General features: G+C 35.5%; 1 protein-coding gene and 2 non-coding genes across 3 annotated transcripts in view; 1 reads left to right on the top strand and 2 right to left on the bottom strand.

The window, feature by feature from the left end:
• Nucleotides 1-23,459, bottom strand: part of LOC105228782 (protein spaetzle 3) — a 76,662-nt gene that overhangs the window by 5,515 nt on the left and 47,688 nt on the right. The window contains exon 4 of the mRNA XM_029551328.2: nucleotides 2,066-2,190. Within this exon, the coding sequence (XP_029407188.2) occupies nucleotides 2,066-2,190 (125 nt within the window). The remainder of the gene's footprint in view (nucleotides 1-2,065; nucleotides 2,191-23,459) is intronic.
• Trnag-gcc (transfer RNA glycine (anticodon GCC)) lies at nucleotides 3,894-3,964 on the top strand. The gene has a single exon. It is a non-coding gene; the product is annotated as a tRNA-Gly (tRNA).
• Nucleotides 5,646-5,716, bottom strand: Trnag-gcc (transfer RNA glycine (anticodon GCC)). The gene has a single exon. It is a non-coding gene; the product is annotated as a tRNA-Gly (tRNA).

Genomic DNA, 23,459 nt, shown 5'->3' with positions numbered 1-23,459 from the left:
GATGAGACAAACAGTGTGGCAAGAATTCTTTCTATATCAAACCTTACAACTGCTTTGTTAGCACTGGGTAGTTTCGGGTAGTGTTTTTTGGTCAGAACTCTAATATTTTTAGGAAACTGTCTCCGTTATGGTTTGGAGTCAACCTTGAGAAATTTTGTTATAAAAGCTGATCGCTTTCGAGGTACCCTACTTTAAGTTCAGATTTAATGAGGAATGTTTATTATCACTCGAAAGAAAATTCTTTGGCAGTAATTTTTTGAAGATTATCTATTTCAAATGTTGGCTGCTGGTATGTCTTAGATGATCCATCCATTGAGCCAAATTTTCGTTGACTCTTTCGAGCATTTCGACTCATAACTGCAGAATGAAATGTGGGATGTTTTGATCCAAGACCTGAATCGAAGCGCGATCGTCCGCATAGACTTTAAACTTTACATATCCCCACAAGGAAATGTCTAATAGTGTGATATCATACGATTTTGGTGGCCAATCGATTGGCCCATAATGTGAAATTATCTGCTCACAGAAGTGTTCTGTCAATAAACCCTTTGATTGATGCGATGTGTGGGATGTGGCACCGTGTGGTTGGAAACAAATGTCCCCGAGATCGCGAGCTTCATATTCAGGCATAAAATAGTCAGTTATCACGGCGCGATGAGGGTCTCCATTGACGGTTACATTCTCACCGGCATCATTTTTGAAGAAATATGGACTGATGATTTCACTGGCCCACAAATCACTCCAATCCGTTGTCTTTTCGGGATGAAATGGTAGCTCTCGAATCTTTTCACGTTGCTCTTTGTTCCAAATACGAGACTTTTGGTTGTTTACATACCTATTGAGCCACAAATAGGCATCATCGCTGAACAAAATGTGGCTCGAATTTTCTTGCAACTTTTCAAGAGCCCATAGAGCGAAGCGATGTCGCTTTGGAAGGTCGACCGTCTACAATTCTTGCACAAGCTGGATTTTGTAAGCTTTTTGTAGCCAAACGCCAGTCCTAGTTGCTGCGAACTGCGCCGAAACGACTCTCCGCGGTCTTCTGGACTGGATGGACGTGGTCTATTCGGTTGAATATTATCCAATAATGAATGGTTCCAAGATGGGTGATGGTGTTGCGAATAGTACGCTTCGAGGGTCGATTATGTTGGCCATAAGTTGAGTGAAGCGCGCGAAACCCATTCTTTACAGAACGTGAATTTTCATAAAAAAGTTAAACGATTAGTAAACGTTGTTCAGGCCTAAGTCTTTTCTCGATCAAATGTCAAATAATACTGAACAAAAATAATATGACATCTTGACACGACTCACGCGTGATCTGTCAAAAAGAAGCTATTGAAAAAAGTACCTCTTCACGAATCAGCCGTTATTTGGTCAATCAAATAAGTATAATACATATAATCAATTTATAAATAAATTATAAAACACAAGCAAATAAAAATAATTTATTGCGGTGTTAATGACTCCTTATTAAACATTAATTACGGTTAATGAATTTAGTTTCAGAAAATTTGGAGAGAAGTAGGTTACATTTTTGTTTGCACATCGTTGGCTTAAATTGAGTGTGGCTAATTGTTTTCTTCAGGTTTTTTTATTTTTTTTTTGAATGAAAATTTTGAACCATGCTTTTGCTTAACTTGGAGCAAATGAGTTTTTAACAAGACATAACAAAATACACATAGACCTTACATACACACATAGAAACAAAATTAAGAAAAATAATCAATTTTGTCTTGCATGCAAATTTTTAATTGTCCACTATCAAATACGAAATTTTAATTTTCTCATAATTACCGCCAACAGGTTAATGATAAAATTTTAAGGTTAGGGTTAAGGTAAAAATTAAAGAGCAAATAGAAAAAATCAAAAATGTCTGTATGTATGAAAACGAAAAATACTGTTGAAAAATCTGCCGGCGCGCTAATTTGCGATAATCAACGCAAATGAGCTCAAACGCCAAGTGATTAGTTGTTTGCCGCCTTAAATGGCGATAAGCGTAAACGGCTTACAAACGCATACAATCACTCTTATACACACACGCATTTAAAAGTCTTTTGGTACTTACATTGGATAGCTGTTGCCCGCCGTCGGACAGAATAATTGATGGTAACGTTTGATGCATGGCACACCTTTGATTATATCACCGCGCACATCTAGACCCAAGGCAACAGACAATGCAGTCCACCAGATCTGAAAATAAAGCGGAGCGTAAAAGAATGATATTATATAAATGTGTCAATTTTTTGGAAAGTCTAAAAATTAATTTAACAATATGTAGTATATCATAATAATAAAATTTTGAAATTTCAAAATAGAAATAAAAAATTAAAAAATCTAAAGATGTAATAAAAATAACAAGCTGCCACAAAAGAAAGACATTCGACTGCAACCGGCGGATACAGTGTAATATCTATGGCTCATCTTGGATAGATTAGAAGCTTTCAGGGAAGCCGTATATCAAAGAGAGATCAAAAAAGGCATTGATACTATTGTAGAGGAGCCATTGGCAAAGGCTGGAGTCCGCTGGCGCTACGACACCACAGTCAAGCCCATTATGTTTTATAGAGTCCTTATGTGATAGGAGGGCTCTAGAAAAGACCATACTTGAAAGAAACTCGAGAGCGTTCAACGGCCGGCGCTCATCAGCATGTGTGGTCTCACTTCAACAATGGCACTTAACGCCATCTTGTACATAGTGCCCGTAGACATCGTCGGATGGTATATGGCTGCGAAATTTGCTGTCAGACTCAGAAAATCTAGGTTCCTAAAAGAACACTTGTCTAAACACTCGGATATCCTCACACACTTTTACTTCATACCGAGCCACTTGGATCATAGAGTCGGCAAATCGAACTCTGGCGGCTCATTCTCTGCCCATATACCGGCGAGGGAGTTATGGATGGGAAAAAGGCCTTAGAGGAGAGGGGCAGTAGGCTTCTTTAGAGATGGGTCAAAGCTTAGTCGGAAGGTTGGTGGTGGGATTTACTGTCACAAGATCTCTATGAACTCCAGCTTCAGGCTCTATTGAAGTGTTTTCCAAGCCGAGGTTGCCCAAGAACGATCGCAAGAGATCTAGTCATCTTTTTGCCCACAGTAAGGCTAGCCTCTCTCTAGTTGTAGGGCTTTTAATAATAATAATAGCCCATGCCCTATTAGCGGTCATCCTGAAGGACTAGAAATATCTGTATGCCCTCTGCAGTACGGATGGACCATCTGAAATGTAGCCACGTCCAACAGTTGACAGAGATAATCTTCAAAAAATAAGTTCTAAAGAGTGTTCTTTGGAACGATAGTAAACATTCTCCAATAAATTTGAAGTTTCTGTGTTTTTTCTTTATAAAAGTAGAGATCCTCGAAATGGATCACCTTAATACTACTACTAGTTTACTAATTTCCTTGGGCGCCAAGGAATTTCTATGGAGATATCTTACTTTTTAATCAAGTTATTGCAGACAAACAAATGGACGGACAGACAATCACCCGGAATTCGACTCATCTCGTCTTCTTGATCACTTGTATGGTACATTCATACATACATATATACATATAAAAATAAAATTTTAGTTTCTAAATTTAAATTCGGATTATTTTTATACACCAAAATAGTCGAGTATCGTTGCTTATGTATTGATAATACGACATGTTATAAATCATCATATATTTTTAAACATTCATACATACATAATTATATACCTAATATATATTTAAGCATATTAATATGCTTTATGCGCATTTGTTTAGACTTCATACGTTTGTTTAAAAATAAATATTTATAAATATGTTTTGCCATATATTTTGTTATTTTTTGTTAATTAAGTATATTTTAATTTTTATGACTTCTTTTCACACCGCACTAACATACGTGAGAGTTTCTGGCCACAATTCGAGCGTGAGCATCGGTGGTTCAGTGGTAGAATGCTCGCCTGCCACGCGGGCGGCCCGGGTTCGATTCCCGGCCGATGCAAGTTACTTTTTTGATAATATAATAACAGGTGATCCAATTAGGGAGACCTTTTTCTTTACCCTTTTTTTGACAGATCATGCCTGAGTCGTCTCAAGCTGTCAGGTTATATTTGTTCAGTATTGTTTGGCATTTCATAAAGGAAAGATTAACGCCTGAACAATGTTTACAAATCGTTCAACTTTATTACGAAAATTCACGTTCTATAAAGAATGTTTTTCGCACGCTTTTCTCCTCTTATGGTCAATATAATCGGTCTACTGAGCGTACTATCAACCAATACCATCACCTATATTGAGACCCAGCATTCATTATTGGATAATATATAATCGAATAGATCACGTCCAGCACGCAGTGAAGAAGATATAGCAGCTGCGGCGTACAAAATACAGTTTGTACAAGAACTGAAGCCACTCGACCTTCCCAAGCGTCATCGCTTTACTCTATGGGTTCTTGAAAAGTTTCAAGAAAATCCGACGTGTTCGAGCCCATTTCTGGCTAATGGGTATGTAAACAACCAAACTTGCCATATTTGGGACGAAGAGCAATAGAAGAGATTCAAGACCTACCATTTCATCCAGAAAAAACAACGATTTGGTGTGGTTTATGGGCCGGTGGAATGATCGGTCCATATTTTTTCAAAAATGATGCCGGTGAGAATGCATCGCGCCATGATAACCGATTATTTGGTGCTTGAAATTGAGGATCGTGATTTCGGGAACATTTGGTTACAACAAAACGGTGCCAATCAATGGATTTCATGAGAGAACACTTCGGTAAACATATAATTTCGTGTGATAACCGATAGACTTTTTCCTATGGGAACAGACCATCTGAGACGTAGCCGCAGTCAAAATTTGTAACAGATAATCTTTAAAAAATAAATGACAAATAATATTCTTACTAACAACAATAAACATTCTCTATTAAGTTCGATATTTATGTGTTCTTTCTTCTAAAAAGTAGGGAACCTCGAGAAATTTATCACCCCATACTAACTATACGTATGTATACTCTAGTGATGAGCGAAGTAGCGATTTTTTAGTTTCAGTGAAAAGAGTGATTGCGATTTTTAAATCACTGTGATTTTATATAGCTATTGCGATCGCTACTTTTCTTAATAACGTTCGACGTTTTATATGATATATCTTTTTTACAAATTTTGCCTTTTGCATGAGTTTCACTTATTACTTCGGAAAATTGCCACATTTCACTTCGTCTTTTATTTATTTTAAAAGACATTTTCACAATATTTAATAAATTTACAAAAATTCGAATTCAAAATATTTATTTTAAGCAATGCTTCAACGGAATTAAATAAAATGCAACACACATATATTTTCACAGTGAAAAAGTATTCGAAATCAAAATTTCTGCGTCTAACCACAAACAATTACCACATATATTCACAGTGAATAAAGAAGTATTCAAAATCACAATTTCTACTTCTGACACCAAAAAAATCACCAAATGCAATTATTGTTCATAAGCTAGTGCCAATTGTAAATTTCATTCACAGTGAAATATTGGCATGAAGAAAAATCACCAATCACTGATATTTTGAGCTAGCAATAGCAGTGACTATAAGCGATTTTTCAATCACAGTGATAAAATCACCGGTGGTGAAATATCGCTCATCACTAGTATACTCGTAGTTTACTAAAAAAGACAAAAAATGTTCTTATGCATCGGCCGGGAATCGAACCCGGGCCGCCCGCGTGGCAGGCGAGCATTCTACCACTGAACCACCGATGCTTAATATCTATATTCCCTATCTACTTTAGTCGGTGCAGCATTTCTAAGCGCATCTTCGTTAATAACATTATCAGCTGCGCTTAAGATGAGCTTGAAAAACTGGATTTGACTGCTGCCGGCTCCACAAATATACATACAATGATGCCGCTGAAGATGTTGCATAGATACTTATATATATGTATGTATGTATGTATATAAAAGCTAGCATATTGTACTCGTCAGTGCTACTCCGTGCTACCACTTTATAAAAGTATAATATAATATATTATATTATGGACAAACCACTTCTTATCACTGATAAAGTAAATATATATTTGATTATGCTTGTATGCATTAAGTAAATAGTTATGACTTGCGAAAGCCACCAAACAATAATTAATCAAACTGTCAGTTGACCAAAATTATTTGTTAAGTGTGACCGAAAACGAAAATTTGCGGTTGCTGCGAAGCATAGATGCCCTACACATAAGAGATGAGATTTTGCATTCCTCCGTACCACTTTTTTGACATACGAGTAGTGCTGCAAAGTAAAACTTCAGGTTTACTATTGGACAAAGGGGTCTCGAGTGAGCTTGATGAGAATTGGTCAAGTGTTCGTATTTGATCGATCTAAAGCAGTGTTGTCCAACGTGACTGTGTGCACGTTATGCTTGTGTTGGTTATTCTAGCGTCAACTGATCGCAAAATTCTGCTTTGATTGCCTACGAAGTTGAATACAGAAGCACAATCGTGCTTTCACAGACACTTGTCGCGACATGTTGGTGTGAGGTGTCTGGCACTGTCCGTGCGCTATTGTGCGCATAGGCCGTGGACAACGCTGATCTAAAGGTACCTCTAGACTATGGTACAGCAAAAAAGATCTGTGAATTCTCTTTATCAACAGAGTTAGCTTATCCCCATTCGAGTTGTTGGTTTTAACCGGATAAGATAAGGGTTGAGGAATAATCAGTAGTCTTGCGAACAGAACACTATCTAATTGGCAGATACTCGTATGCCAACAGACCAGTTGCACCATACAACGACTATGGAAGAAGTTGTAACGTTGGCGAAGGTAGAAAAAAAAGTATATAAATATAAAATTACATGTACTGATGAATTTCATCAGAAGAACGGGGTGGTTCAGAGAGAAGACAATGGAGTGTGGTAATATTAGTTCCGTTGATATCACAAAGGTCCTCCTAAATGCCTAAGTGCTTCGTCAGACTCTACCTACCTACCTATGAAATGTCTTTCCTCTGTGACAGTAAGGTTAAAGCACCTTTAACTATTCAGGCGAACGAGCTGATAAATAGATAAAGTTTTCAACTACTAAAGTGACGTAATAGATAGATAGATTGATTGAAATTTGAGAAATGCACCTTGACCTGTGGTCCATTATCCTGATATCACAATACTTTGTTTGACTCAATCAAATCAAAGAGGCTTAGTAAAGACCGTGTGTTAATGGCTGTAGAACACATTATTAATGTATTTAATTGCACGATTGAGTGATTCCCACTTACCGATGTGGGACAAACCAGAAGTAAGTCCTTTGATATCTCTCCTCTTTTGTAACAGAAGAGTCAGAGATCGGTGGAACAGAAGAGTCACTAATCTGTGTATTTGGCTCGGTAGCCTACAGTAGGCCTACATAAAATCCAACCAATCTGTTTTTATTAGTTTCTTAAACCCCTAACAGTCTTGCTGTCAAAGCCCAGGCACTTGTAGCCAGTGACGTTCCATACTCGCCTTCAACTGCTATTGATTATAATGGTAGAATTTTCGCACTGTATACATATTGTGAATACATAAATAACGTAATATTCGACAGATAAGTTTATTGTTAAGAGGGTGAACCTCTTATACTGACAAAGGAGAGACAAGATGAGTTTTTTGTTCTCACCATATCATATCGTTCGCTTGGAAAGGGATAATGCTTTCATTGGCGAGTACTGCTTCAAGCTGTTGGGTGATGGAGGGTCTTTTGTTGAGTTCGGAATCTATGGATGAGGAATTTTTCAGCATAATTACTACCCCTATACCCACTATAACATAATTTCATGAACACCTTCGATTTACCTTTATACCCTGAAGAAGGTATATACATATATTAAGTTTACCATGAAATTTGAAACATCCAGAAAGAACCGTAATGAGCTGAGTCGATGTAGCAATGTCTCTCTGCTCATCTGTCCGTCTGTATATATACGCGAACTAGTCTCAGCTGTTTTGAGATATCCATTCTACATAAATTTTTTCTTTTTTCTTTGTTCTTTTCTCCACAATAAGCTGCTGTCGAAAGAGCCGATAAAGAACCACTATAGTTGATGACTTGTATATACAAGTTGTATATAGTGACAAGCGGATGCCATTATAGGATATATGTAGTTGACATATATTACAAACTGATGAGTCAAAATATGTCTTGTATAGAAAACTTTTTTATTTGGCAAGATATCTTCACAAATTTTGGCATTAATTGTTGTTCAAGGCAACAATCTTCGAAAAAAATTTTAAGATGGAACAACTATAGTACAAATTGTCCGATAAAAATCAAGACAAATATTTTTTTATGCCGTTTTCCTATATATTGCTATAGGGAATGCACCAGTGACGAATATTTTAGCTTCGGTGCATCTAAAGTCAACATTTTTTCTGGTTTGCCTTTCTATAAGTATTATTATGCCTATATTTAAGAGGCCACCCTACCTCTTTATTTTTGGTATTCGCCTTTAACAATTCGTTGACATTTCATTTTATCAATATAAATAAAGATAACTATCTCTTAATGACCCAATAATGATATTGTGGAGGATGCACCTAAATTCCATTGCTATGTTTTCCTTATTATTCCTCTTGTGTGTTGTTGCTACATTTGGTGTTTGCGGTTGCCACAGTTTTTAATGTCGCATCAAAACTGTCAGTCGTACAATTGCTCGACCTCATTGCGTGGCTGTCAAAAAACCGTGTCGGCAAACGATTGCGGCAAACATGCTTTTGTTGGATTTTTAGAAAGGCAACAACAAGAAGAAGTCAACTAACAACTGCCGACCATTAAACAGCAGGCAACCGATATGCCAAAAAAGTTGAATGCACCTGCTGTAAGCATTCATAGAGTTTGAATGAAACCAAAAAAAAAAAAATTAGAAAAAAAAAAATACAAAAAAAAACAACAAAAACATAATTTCAAAGTGCCGAATTCCAAAATTTTGCACTGTCGCAGCACAACCTTTGACAGTTGATGAAGTAGAAGGAAGAAGCAGCACAAGCTGTTGGCGGGGTGTATGCCGTTTAATTGCTAAAATCGTGCTAATACGATTTGACGGTGATAAAAAGCGGTGTCATAAAGAATTTGTCTATGGATTTTTCGTTTTGTGGGTTTGTTTTGAAAATTGTTTTGGATGGTTTTATACCGTCTATGATATTTATCTTATATCTTTATTTTATTTTATATGATTAATGCTAGGTATACATATAGTGATGCCAAGGTAAGAGCAAGCTTTTGAAAGTCTTTGAATTGTTCATTCATTCGCCATAGACCGTATCAGATAGCATTCACTTGATGCAAGGACTATAAGATTGATACATAAGAATCTCCCAACCAAGCTTCCGAAACTTTTGTCGAGTTAATATCGATAAGTGTGGCCTAAAGCTGTCGTGACACAACTTCTCTCTTACTGGCCAAAGCTGGCCATTTCTGCGCGATTACTTCCTTCAGACGATCCAATTATTGACAGTATAGGTCCAATTTGATAGTTTAACCAAATAGGAGTATCTCATAGTACAGAATTCTATGCCTATCCCACCAAACACAATCGGTCAATTCGGCCTCTGAAGAACCAATCGACGAAAATATCGATAAAGAAATGAAAATCGTCGAACCCGACTGTACAGCTTTTCCGAAACGGAATAATTGGTTGTCAGGATAATGAACTATAACAACAACACAAAGATCTTTACTTTATTATTTCATGTGGGGTATACAACCATAAGCATATATTACTTATTCACCATGTGGCTTACAGTTTACCGCTATGTCGCTAAGACCTTGCAATGCCATCTAACATTTTAATTTGAAGACGTCTTCTTAGCTTCCCGGCAATTTCTTAGCCAAAACGCAAAGCTTATATGCAATATGAAGTCTTTAGCGCTTCGTTTGTTTTATTTTGTATAATTTGTTTATCTGCTGCACGATTTCTGAATTAGAACGCTAACAATTTGCAATAATTTTTAATGTAACTAAAGCATAACATGTGATGCGCTTTAATGTTCTTACATAAGTAAATGCTCCGGCACGATTTCTTGCCAACATTTGCAGTTGGTTGGATGGCATCCGGTAAGCACTTGTTCACAGAGGTTAAATACGGTCAATCCAACTTGGTTGAGGATTAGGAATAGTTCGAAATTATTGCAAATTTCTGTAGGCATATTTTTGCGTTATTATTTATATGAAATGTATTTAGTTATATATTTTTAGGGATTTGTTTTAGGCATCATTCAGTATTTATTCCAAAAATGATTTTCGAAATTTGCATTTCTTGCCTTTTTTAAATGCCGTTGTCTGAGAAAATATGGTCCAATTATTCCTTATCGAATTAAATAAGTATACTAACACTATATTAGCAATACCCTATATAATATTTTTCAAATATCGAAACACATACAAAGTTTTCCTCCGTCATGAGAACGGGACTAGAGACCTTCGCAAATGTTCACGCCGCACAGTGGGTAATAGGCGGCAAAAATATGTAATTTTTAACTATCTAATTTTAACAAAATTTCATTCCAGTAGTGTTTCTAGACAATGAATATAGTTTAATTTATCACGTATTTGCAAATTGCCATTTCACTGACATAACAATGTATTTTTAAAGTCAAATAAAAATAGAACTCTTGAAAATTGTGAAAAATATTGAGAAACATATGAGAACAGACTTATGGGGTTTCGACGTTTTATGCAATAAGAAGTGACTTCAAAGTCCATCCTAATATATATTATAATATATTATAAAAAAATTATTATCATTTCATAGGCCTAATTCATGTCAATTTTGACAAAGTTTTAAAATAAAATCATTTTTAAACACTTTTACATAAAAATTATAGTTTTGACTATTAGCTACGTGTACCTACATTGTCTAGTTAGTCCTAATATTTTATGTACACTTTAAGGAATATGATAACGAAAAAATGAACTGCGGATACGTGCGGATAAGGATCAAAGATAGCTATGAACGGTTGTTGTGTTGTTCACATATTGATAATTTAAAGTAGCGTTTGTGTAATTTCGAAATTCGTTGTGTAATAAAAACCTAACAGTTCTTAACAGGTGTGATTGTATAAATATATATTGCAAATAATATTTGCAAAATGTCATCCGTTTCCATAAGTAATCGACAGCTTACTGAAGAATTTATTCGGTGCGGCCAAAAAAGTGATATGTTGACGCAGTTTTTGAGGGATAAATTCCCTTCATTAAGTGAAGATAAGGTGAAGTTAATTTTAGAACAAATTAAAAAAAGGTACATAAGTTCACTCAATTTAAAATGAAACCAGTGCCACAGGAAAAAAACATACTATTTAAAAATCATTCTGTATGCCTGGATAAGAATTTTACTGTAGAGATGGTTGATAAATTATTACCCGGGACTTCAAATAAACGTAGTTTAATTGCTGGACGACCGGTAAAGAAATTTGAAGAATGTAGTCAACGGGCTAAACGTTACAAGGTCCAACAACTTCGAGATAAGTACTCTGAACAAGAATTAAAGGCCGCAGCTGGATCAGCTGCTATTAAGAAGACATACTTAGATTCTCAAAAAGCGTTGGCGATGTTAATTGATGCACAGTTATCAAAGCATCAGTATGAAGTTGTTCGAAATGTGCTTAAAGACTTCGGATGTGATGTGTTGCCACCGTATTATAGAGTTCGGGAGGAAAAAAGGCATTGTTACCCTGAAAATATTACTATTACACCAATATCTACACAAGTTGATTTGCAAAGTTTACTTGATCACACAGCTAAAAGAATTATTTTGGCCGCCGAGAACTTCACAAATCTAGCTCATGTTCCAGAAATAATGACTCTAACATCGAAATGGGGTTGTGACGGTTCGTCAAATCAAAGAACTCTAGGCCTTCTTCCACAAATTTTGTCGGCCGATTCAATTTGAATATGCCAAGGAAACCGCAAACCATACTAAAGAAATTGTCGAAAGGATACAGGAAACCATAATCAACATATTGCCAACATTTGTGACTATAAAGGACAAGATTATTGAAATACGTCACTATCTTTTATTTACCATGATGGACACAAAAATAGCTCAAGCAGCAACTGGTTGTAAAGCATCATCTGTCTGTTACATATGTAATGCAAGCCCTAAAGAAATGAACAACCTAGAATCCGTTGTCAAAAAATCATGCAATCAGGAAGCAGTTAAGTTGGAAATTTCTCCCTTAAAACAATGGAATTTATTTTACATATTGGGTATAATTTAACTTTTAAAAGGTGGTCTACTAATGAGGAAACCAAGCCACTTAAAGAAGAAAACAAGAAACTTTAGAATTGGATGATGATGTTAAAAAATTACTTGTTGAATAAATAATTAATAATATATGATCATTTTTGAATATTTATTGGTTATGTTATATGGGAGGTGGGCGTAGTTGTGGACGGACTTGTTTCAGTTTTAGAGAAATAATAATTTTTATTGATTCAAATCCGTTTGACAATTTTTAACAGTCTAGCTGTGATAACAGCGAAAATATTGCAACTTTTGTGATTATATTATATGGGAGATGGGCGTAATTGTGAGCGGATATGCTTTATTTTTTCTGGACAATCTTATATTTACAAAATATTACACTGTGGAAAATTTTGTCACTGTAGGATGATTTTTGATTTTTGTGTTATATGGGAGGTGGGCGTGGTTGTGGGCGGATTTTAACACAATTTTTTTTTCATCTAATTTGGCAATATGAGAGATGTGTGCCAAATTTCAAAGCCCTACCTCGATTCCTTCTATTTTTTGCCGCGGCTTGTATGAAGCGGCCCCACTGTGCGCCGTTATAGAGACAATTTAGACCATATTTTTTGAAGAAAACAATTAAATATCTTTTGAGCTATACCCAATCCTGCATTATGTGCGGTCTTCTCCATTGATGACACCTCAAGAATCGCCATGAGATGACAGGGTTTGTCCGGTTGATTTAAAAAAATTTATTGAACCAATCGTTATAATTCTTTAAAAAAATTCAAAAAAAAACTCCTTCTGTGTCGATGCAGCACTGCCAGCACCATTTCCTTGCATCGAAGGCGTTACTGAATGCATTCTCTGTAAAAGCCTTTAGAGCCGAGGTGCAAGCTGTTTGGATTCCCTTAGTCGTCTCAAAATTCTTGCCTTTCATCGGCCTTTTCAGGCAAGAAAGAAAAGAAAGTTCGGGAGGGCTGTAGGGCGGCTGTGGAAGCGTTGGGATGCTGGCCTTGGTTAGGTAGTTGTTCAGAAGAAAGGTGGTGTGAGCCAAGGCGTTATTGTGGTGCAACTTTCAATCGGCTGCAATGTCTTGTCGCACCCGATTGACCTTTAGTTTGAGTCTCTTGAGGACTTCCACGTAAAACTTGACGGTTTGTCCAGGAGGAACAAATTCATGATGGACGATGCCTTTGATGTCATAAAATGACGTTTTCACTTTGTATTTGCTCATTCCTCTCTTTTTTGGGCGAGGAGGCGCCACTCGGAATATTGCCTTTTTGTCTTGGGATCATATTCAAAGATCCATGACTCTTCACCTGTAATTGCGTTATTTAAAAATTCGGGATCACTTTCACACATGTTCAAATTTTCTTGGCACACTTCCACTCACTGCAACCTCTGCTTAAACGACTTGCTTTCAGCTTGCACCACTCACAGAAACACGTCGCGCGAAGATGTTTGTCCTGTCCCGTACTCGGAGACAACTGACCAGCCGCTTGTTAGTTAGGTAGGAATGTCCTTTACCGAAGTACAGTCGAGTCGGAAGAAAATCAGTCGTATTACTTTCCGCACAAACCATGTATAATGATTCAAATGACTTTTGCAGCTTTGCACCCAGGTAGCTTGTTCCATCGGGTTTCGATTTTTTTTACCATGCTTCTGTCCAGATCGTCGGATGGATTTCCCAATGTTGATCACGTTGCTGGATGTTAGCCGTGCACCATTCTCAGCAATCTCGTCCACTATTTCTGTGAGCTCGTTGCCTTTGTGGCCTTGATTGCTGCTTGGCTGTCTACGAAGATGTTGGCTCTGGAATTGCCTGCAGGTGCATTAAAGGGCAGCTCCACGGCCTTCGCAATAGCAAAGGCCTCAGCTTGAAATATACTGCAGTCGACCCGTAACGTAAAAGGCTGCCTTTCGCCTAACTCTGGAGGGTATATTCCCGCACCAACTCCATTGTTCATTTTCGAGTCATAAGTATAAATGTTTACAGTGTTGCGCTTAGCTTACATGTCTTAACGCCAACCATCTTTTTCTATGTTTACTCTGAGTCTTCTTTCCCAGTTGAAAAGTGGGATCGTATAGTCGATATTTGCCAAGCTGAACCAGCATTACCCACTCAGCAGTCGTCACGCCAATTTTGCTGCGCAGTTTTCAGCCTTGCTATAACTTTTTTTTTTAACTTTTTCATAAAATAGAAAACCTCTTAAAGAAAAAAAAAAAAAAAACAAAAAACTTTTTTCGTTTTTTATGTTTATCAATATTTTTAAATAATAAAATATTTTTTATTACAGTTTTCCACCCGAAAAATGGTTTGAAAAGCGCATTTACTCAGAGGGAGTATTTTTTTTTATAAATTTGATTACCTGTTATTAACAAATATTATTGTTTTAAATGGAAAATAATTTGGTAATTTTACCAATTAAACAAAAAACGAAATCCCTCCAATCACAAGTACGTCCGAAGTAGTTAAGCAGGTAGTTTAGTTAAAAGTTGAACCAGTTAAATTGTGTATAAAATTTTAATTGACCATTAAACAACAAAACGATACACTTTAAAGCCACAATCCAATTATATTTAAATGTGGATTTTTTATAAAAACTAAAATTACTGCTCCCTCCATTAGTCAATTAAACGAAGTGATCAAACTTTCCATATTTCAACCACACCTAGTCAACTTTTTGCAAGACCACCTAATCACTTCACCTAATTTTGCAGGAATTTACTAATTAACCAGCAGTTAACTCATTTTTACTAATATTGTCATATGACTCAAAGCAGCAAAAAAATATAATATACTCATAGATATATAAATATATATCCATGTATATATACATACAATATATATACTATAAAATAAAACAAGTAAACCCCACAAAGCGTAGCACTTTCCATAGTTACTAGTTAAGGACCTTGAATTAGTGAACTAAAAGCACTCTTTGTTTTTAGTTATTTAGCTGTGATGAAGTCAAATTAATTTACGATGTTAACAAAGTAAAACAAATCAATAGTTTTACTTCTTTGCTTTGTTTAATACTGTTATGTAGTTAAGTCGGCCGAGACAACTAGTTGTTGCATGTGCCAGTGTTTTTTTCTTTTGTTGTCTCGAAAGTCTATAACAAATTGCTTAAACTAATTTAATTAGTATTTAGTTGCTAAAAGCCAAGGCATTGAGTGGAAAAGTTGCAAAAAAAACCCTTGACTTCAAAATAATTATATGAAAAAGGTATATGAACTTTGAGTTAAGCGGGGAGCACCCTGAAAACAATATTATGATATTTTAGAATTAAATTGTCATTATAATAAGTTAGGTTAAATTGAATGGCTGTTCAAAGATCGCACATGAACTTCTATATGTGCTCCTTTGAAGAAGAACTTCTGTGTTCTAACTTATAAATTAGAAAAAAAAACTTAGTAGCCAATACAAATTAGTACAAGCGTTTAGTTTCCATTCACGCGTTCGGTGGCATGTCTGAAAATACTCGCTCCCAAGTGTTTAAGTCTTGACCTCTCAAACGCGGGACAACAGAGGAGGAAGTGTTGAGTTGTTTTCACCTCATATTCTTCCATACAGCTTCAGCAGATGGTGTCTTATTGAGGACAAAAAGATCCCTAGATCTCGATCTTGGGCCAAAAGCTTTTGCGACAGCGCATGTACCAATGGTGGCCCAGCGTTGACCAATCTTCCGCGAGGACCAGCTTTTCAGTAGTACAACACAAGAGGATACGGGAAAACCGATCCGCTTTCATTCTATCGAAAACGGTTCTAGGGTGTCTTTTCTTGCTAGCTCACCTGGCTATACAATTTTCTGCGATGCTGCTGTGGCCTGGTACCCATACTAGCCTTATCACAAAGCCACCCGATGATATTGATAGCGAAGCTAGGCACTCCTAAACGCACTGTAAATCAGTTCAAGGCTTCAAATTCGCCGCTTTTCTGTCTGAGTGGATGGTCACTTCTCTAAAAGCGGCTACACTCCGGAACAGCAAATCTTCTGCTACCTTAATGGCTGCAATCTCGGGGTGGAAAACACTGTATAGTCAGGAAGTCTGAAGCTGGAGTTGATAAAGAACTCCTGACAGTAAACCCTTCCACCAACCCTTGCGCCAAGCTTTGACCTATGATTCAGTATGAAGTCAAAGTGTTTGAGGATTTCCGAGTGTTCAGACATGTGTTCTTTGAGGAACCCTTCTTTGTAATGGATTATTCTAGCTTTTAAAGTCTTGTCGAGTTACCATTGTAATAATATTTTACATTTTGAATCCGGACGCTTACAATTTTATTTCGATAAAAATCCAATTTGTAATGAACTAATTCTAAAGTTATGGATGAAATGTCTTAGAAATTGTTATTTAGAAGTTTTGGTGCGCTTTTCATTGGAGTTACCAGAAATAAATATTAAATATGCTAGAATAGCTTTTAAATGTCTTTACCTACATTTGGGCAAGTCGAATTGTCTTTATGTTACGTTTCAGATGAGCTACAGCTACTCAATCTTCTCTTTAGTAAAGTCTCCCGTTCATTAGGTCCTTGTACTAGAGAATCATCATTTTCTCTGAGCATCTTATTTATAAAACTTAAACTGTTGATAATAATAACTGGTTACTTCTATAAGGACGGTGCCGGATGGGTAGACTTAAGTAACGACGATACATACAGAAAGTTCTGGAAAGTAGGCATACGAGAAACGCTGGAACACCTTCAAGGCTTCTGCTCAGCATTATCTAGAACCCGTATCACATATCTAGAAGCTTCGCTTCAAGGGACTAGTTAATTAATAAAAAACCAGGAGGTCTATGTCTGGCGTGACAACCGGCCATTGTAACCCAACCTAACCTACCTTTCGACTGGTATCTTAAGCTCTCATTTAAGTAAGCTTATTACCCTTAAAATGGTTTGATAAAAATTTTGTAATACCCAGAAAGAAACGTTGGGGATCCTATAAAGTATATATGTACATATGTATGTACGTAACAAGTCGATTTAGTCCATCCGTTTTTGAGATATCGATCCGAAATTTTGAATACGTTCTTTTCTATTCAAGGAGCTACTTCTTAATTAAAATCACCGATATCGGATAACTTTAGGAAATAGCTGTCATACAAACTGAACCTTCAATGTCAAATCCTTGTATGGAAAATTTGTTTAATTGACGAGATATCTTGCCGATATTTGGATTGGTCTATTATCTAAAGCAATGGTGCAATCTTTGAAAAAACGGATGAGATCGGACCACTATAGCATATAGCTGCAATACAAAATGACCGATCTAAATAAAGTTCTTGTATGGAAAGTTCTTTTATATGTCAATATATCTTCAAGAAATTTGGCATGTCCAATGCAACGGTGGAATCTCTGAAGAAATTGTTGAGATCGTATCTCTATTGTATATAGCCTTCATACAAACTGGCCCACCAAAGACAAGATAATAGAACTTTTTATACCCTTTTATGACATAAATACACCTGTGAAGGGTATTATAGTTTCAATACACCAAACGTTTTTGCTTAATCTTGTTTTGGTTTTTCTCAATATCATCTGCCAGTCTTCACGCATATTTATAAAACCATTCGAATGCCATTTAAACATTATTAAAATCAGCCTACTTCAACTTTCAACACGCACGTTTTTTATCAAAAACACGCATGTTTTGCAAAAGCTGAAGTTAATATCGAATGGGGCTTCCCCTACTGCCAACACATTCCTTCTCTTCCTCACTCAACACAACAAGCCACTGTTTTTGTCGAACACATTTCAACGTTTGCGGAAATGATTTCGCCTTTTTGATAAATGAAGGTCGTCCATAGACGCAGCAATGTGCTGAAGAAGCGTGTTTGTTGAAATTCGCAACAAAAAAATTTAAAAATTAATAAAATAGATAAGAAGTGCGTTAAGAGGAGCATGGCGCGTTAGAGCAGTGTCACAAGCGCGGCGCAGAAGAATTCATTAAAAAACAATAAAATTTGTTAGAAATTTAAAATGAAAATGAGAGCAATTTAAAAGCGTCGGCGTCGTAAAAATAACAAAAACAGCAAGAACAACAATGCAAAAGTGGTGTTGCTACTTAGCGCTCGATTTGAGTTTAAGAATATTCGCATTGTGATTTGGCTATTGACCTTCGTGCAATGCTTTTGGTATTCATTTTAAAATTCTTGAAACGAATTTCGTCACAAAACGCGCTTTTATTGTGGCTGCTTGGCGTGTTTATTGATATATGTACATATATACGTTTATGCTCTCTTTTCAGCAGTGTGACGTGCGCATGCGCAGCACTACAAGCTTGTTAGTTTTGTTGTTGTGCGCGTGGCGTTGAAAGGCAGCATGCGTAAATTAATCCTTCTCATGACGAATTACTTATTTTCGCAACTTCCCTTGATTTATTGTTTTATACCCTTTTTGAATTGATTACCGCTCAACACCTGTTGACGCTCCATCGTTTGATTTATGCGCCATATGCCAGCAAAGATATTCGAAAATATTTATTGTTGTTGTTTTTTCGTTTACAAAAAAAATTTTTTTTTTTGCACATAAATTAATTTTTGAAATAATTTTGTCATAAATTATATTTATTTTTGTAATCCCATAAATCTCTTCAAGTAAAAATGTTTCTTGTTTTTTTTTAATTACTTTCCTCTTATCTTCCACTTTTGCTTTCACACTTTCTGGGTTAAAAATACACACACTTTTCGCATTCTGTTTGCATCTTATTCTGCCCCAGACATGTCTGCCATCGTAAGCGTGGTCGTTGACCAAGCGACAGTCTTTGGTTTCTCTGTTAAAATATTTATAAACAAATTATTGTTTCTCCTCCTTTTGGCTGTTTTGTTTTAATTGCAAAGCAATACATCAATTGCTGCACGTGTGCAGATTTTTGTTTATGTAAAGACTCATTATATCATGTGCTGAACACAATACGACGACAGACGACAAACGACATCTGTCAAATATTACACACGTTCTTATGGACACTTATTTTGACGACGACACGAATACACGACTGTAGGCCGACAGTTGTCGTTCTCGCTAACTTAGAAATTCTCCTATTTGCCAACGACAGTAGGACAACAGTGGAATGGAAGATAGAGAGATGAGGAAGAGTGGTGATGCCGCTAATATGTAAAATGTAAAATTATTCACAGCTCTTACAAACTTGACGTTATTTTACAAATAAAAGCATAAAATAGCTCTATTATATCATTTGTAATAACAATTGATAATTTAAAACAAAAATATATACCTATTTACTTATTTTTTGCATAAAAAATTTCACTTTGAACAAAATATTAAAATTTCATTGAAGTGCAAGGTATTAGTATGGCCACAACGAAATTGTGTACATGCAAAATGGACAGCTGTGTTGTTTTGTTTACATGCCGTGCATGGAGTAGGATGCACAACGAAGTTTTCATTTCACTTTCGTACTGTCGTTTGTCGTCTGTCGTCGTATTGTGTTCAGCACATCATGATTCAAGTCCAAAGAAGTCAGTCGCAAAGCGAGTCAAAAAACACTATTTGCTTATACTATATGTTACAGTGTGAGTAATCTTTCATATTGATAAAAAGTCTTCAATAACTTTGAAGAAAAAAATGTTTGATTTAGTTTACGTCAAAGAAAGATCTGTGTGGTTAGTCAATGTCATTCCTATTTTGTCATCATACTCATTATAAACTTCCATCGATATATATATATAGATTTTAACCTTCGCTTATTTCTCTTCTTCTTTGGCACTACAAACATTTGCCGGTTTGTGACGAGAACACAACACTTCGCCCGTTACCGCTATCCTTTGCGGAGTCACGTTAGTTGTAGAACCCAGATAGAGACAGGAGTCCATTCTATCCTTGCATTCGATGCGATGGCGACTTTGCTTTCCTTATCCAACCATTAGTCTAAAATCGAAAGAACTTTTTGCTAGAGCTTATCTTCTACATCGATTCATTTCGCCGTAGAGTTCATGATTTTATCTTCTTCTCTAGATTTTATCAGTTCTCTAGTAAGCTCTCAGCTCATTCATCTTCCATGCTTCTGCGCCGTGTAATATGTAGAATGGGAACAATGAAGGTTTTTTAGATAATTTTTGTCCGTCGAGAGATGGATCTAAATCTCATTCTCAAAGTATTATCTGCTAGCAAGAATATTTCTGCGCTTTGTGGAATTCTTGCTGCTTCTGAGATGTACAAACTTCTTAACTTTTTCAAATGTTTCCATGGTCGTCATCACAAAGAGGGTCTCTCATCCATGGTTGTTTTTGACTATTCATTGAGAGCGTTTTTTACGTGGCGGTCCCAAACCAAGCCCACAATCCTGCGGAGGGCTCATTATACATTTCTCTAGCAACTCCTTTCCTCGCACACTAGCTGGAACGACTGAGAGGCTATGGTCTCACAATGAACTCCACTTTTCAGAAAAAGGAGTGGGACAAACCAAATTATTTAAACTTAAATTCAGTTTATTAGTTTATTAGAGACTTGATAACTAATTTAAACCAGTCCATTGAACTTCGAAGCTCCTAGATATTTAAGACGACCACTAGATAAGGATGGACAAAAGCAGAGTAGGTATTATAGCGTATCTCTCATGCCTACTTCCCATTTGGCAATCTCATCATTGGCCTGGAACACAAGCAACACAGCCGCTTTCCGGCAGCTACTATATCTACCACCTTCCTGCTTATAAGGACTGTGGCAATATGAAAATATTGAATATATTGATATTCTTTATGTATTTTCTTGCTTTATGAGGTACATCTCAGCTTTACTGAATACAAAAAATCCTAGAAGATAATGCTATATTTCATTCTCTTGAAGGGTCGCCTGAGATTTAGCTCGGGGCAATACATCCCGGAGCCCACCCCATCAGCCATTGTTGATCCGTCCGTGTAGAGGTTCAAAGTTCCGATGGTGGTTCGTGAGGCCTTGCGTCAGCTATCCTCTTTTAAGGTAGCTTGAAACATTCTGTCTCAGATAAAACGTGAGCATGTGTGATCGCTATGCGCTAAGGTTATTGGAAAATTCACCTAATTCTGCCAATCTTGCTACTGATTCGGCTTTCCAAGTTTTCCATTACAATCTCGTTTAGTGGTAGGTTAAGCACCTCTGGTCTTTTTTACTCTCTCTTCCACCTTGAGTTTCTACGATACTTTGTTGTAGAAAATTACCCCCACTTGGTAAGTCCTTGGTTGTTTGCTCTACCCCGTTGAGCGTCTGGGATTTCCGTGACGTCCGTACAGAATACCTGATTGTGAAGAGTACCATGTCCGTTTTATCGGCGCTTACCGAGTAATATCAAGGAAAGCTAATTTTGCTTCTTTAAGGTTCTTATTGATTTGTTAAAAGTTTGAATACTTTAGTTTCGATTGTTTGGCTTAGTTTTCAGAATGCTTAATAAAATTAAAATTACAAGGTTACCACCTTTTTTAAAATTAAAATTTTTTTATAAATTTAATATAAAAATTTAAAAAATTTAATTTCGATTGTTTGGTTTAATTATCAGGCGGTTTAAAATCAAATCAAAGTTACGAGGTAGCCACCTGTTTTAAAAATAAAAAATTGTTAAAGTTGAAAAAAAAAGATTTGAAAAGTTTAATTTCGATTTTTTGTTTTAATTTGCAGCCGGTTTAAAATCAATTGCATTTTACAAGGTTGCCACCTGTTTTAGAAATAAAAACATTGATAAAAGTTGAAAAAAAGTCAAATATGTGTATATTAAAATGTAGTAGTTCGGGAAAGTTCAAAACAAGGAAAGTTTTTTTGGCGTATTGCCACCTGGTTAAACTTTTTATTCAATTCAGTTAACAAAATAATTGATTATATACATATATTAAAATATATGTATTAAGCTAACGACATTAATACAGGCTTACGTGAAAAATATTTTTAAGAAGGGTTGCCACTTGAATGAAAATTTTAAAAATGAATTTAAAGTTATTGCAATAAGCCTAACATACTATATAGCGCTGAGTTAGTTTTTATCAAACTATTATCGCAAAATGTTGCCACCTGTTTGAAACAAATTAGTCCAAATAAATTCAATATTGCAATATTGGTATCAAATGAAAGATATTCGAGAGTTCTTTGTTGCAAAGAGACATGTTTCAATTTTTAATCAATTGAATCGCACTGAACTTAAAACAAAGCAATTTTATTTCTAGAATAGAGCAGCTTAAAAACTCTCTTACCTTTGAAGACTTGGCTAATTCCGCTCATTTGCGGATTGCGCCCCTCTCGTCGGTTAGGGAGGAGGGTAATTGTTGAGTATTATTAAAATTTGTCGAAATAAAAAAATAAAAATTTTTTTTGCCTAAAAATATTTTTGCGAAATATCTGAAATACTTAGCTATAATCAAAGATTTTTTCTTTTGCTACAAAAATTCCATTTTATCAACATTTAAATAATATAATTCAGATATATTGTTTTTCTAACACGTTATAAAAAGTTATTCTGCATATTGATCAATAATAATAAATCCAAATAATTTAAAATGCAAGCGAAACTAATTTGGAGAAGAGACGTAAATATTTTCGGCCTTCAAAACTGTCAAACTAGATTATTTACGACACTTTGCTGAATATGTATAACTATTGATATAAGTCCGCCAATATAAGTGCTGCTATAATAAAATAAAAAATTAAATAATGGCAAAGCATTATTTTTTTGAATAAGTCTTCGAGATCATAGAAACATTTTAAAAATTTAAAAAATATACAAAATTAAATCCGACGATAAGTTCAATATTTGCGCTTTACTATATTTATATTTATTGTTGAAGAAATCGATAATTTTTATTTTTTTTTATTTTCTAAAATAAATTTAAAAATATTATAATGATAATCAAAAATTTTCTCGCAATGTCTTATCAATGTATTTTCAAGTACATACTGCAAATTTTTGTTGACTAGTGTATTTTATGAACCATATATGTATAAATAGATCACCTCATTGTCCATTAACTAATGACAATTATCTGCACATTTATCATCTATGCAAATTATGCGGAATAGCGACTATTGAACTGCTCTAACGCCTTTTAAATATCATTTATTAAAAAAAGACACACATATATACATACATGCATACACATGTACCGGACAAACGAGTCTCGTTATGTTGAAAACGAGTGCTTACGCTCGTGCGTTTTGTGAAGAAGGTATTTTCATATCATCAAAATTTATTTTCAATTTAATTTGTAGTTATTTAGACAGTTATGCATTTATTTAACATTTATATATTTTTGTGAAATTTCTTTACTTCACAACTAAGGTTTTTAAACCTACATACATTATATAA

Source organism: Bactrocera dorsalis, chromosome 1 (assembly GCF_023373825.1).
Source record: "Bactrocera dorsalis isolate Fly_Bdor chromosome 1, ASM2337382v1, whole genome shotgun sequence".
NCBI lineage: Eukaryota > Metazoa > Arthropoda > Insecta > Diptera > Tephritidae > Bactrocera > Bactrocera dorsalis.
Note: the sequence above shows the minus strand (reverse complement) of the source record. Positions and strands in the feature narration are given on the sequence as shown.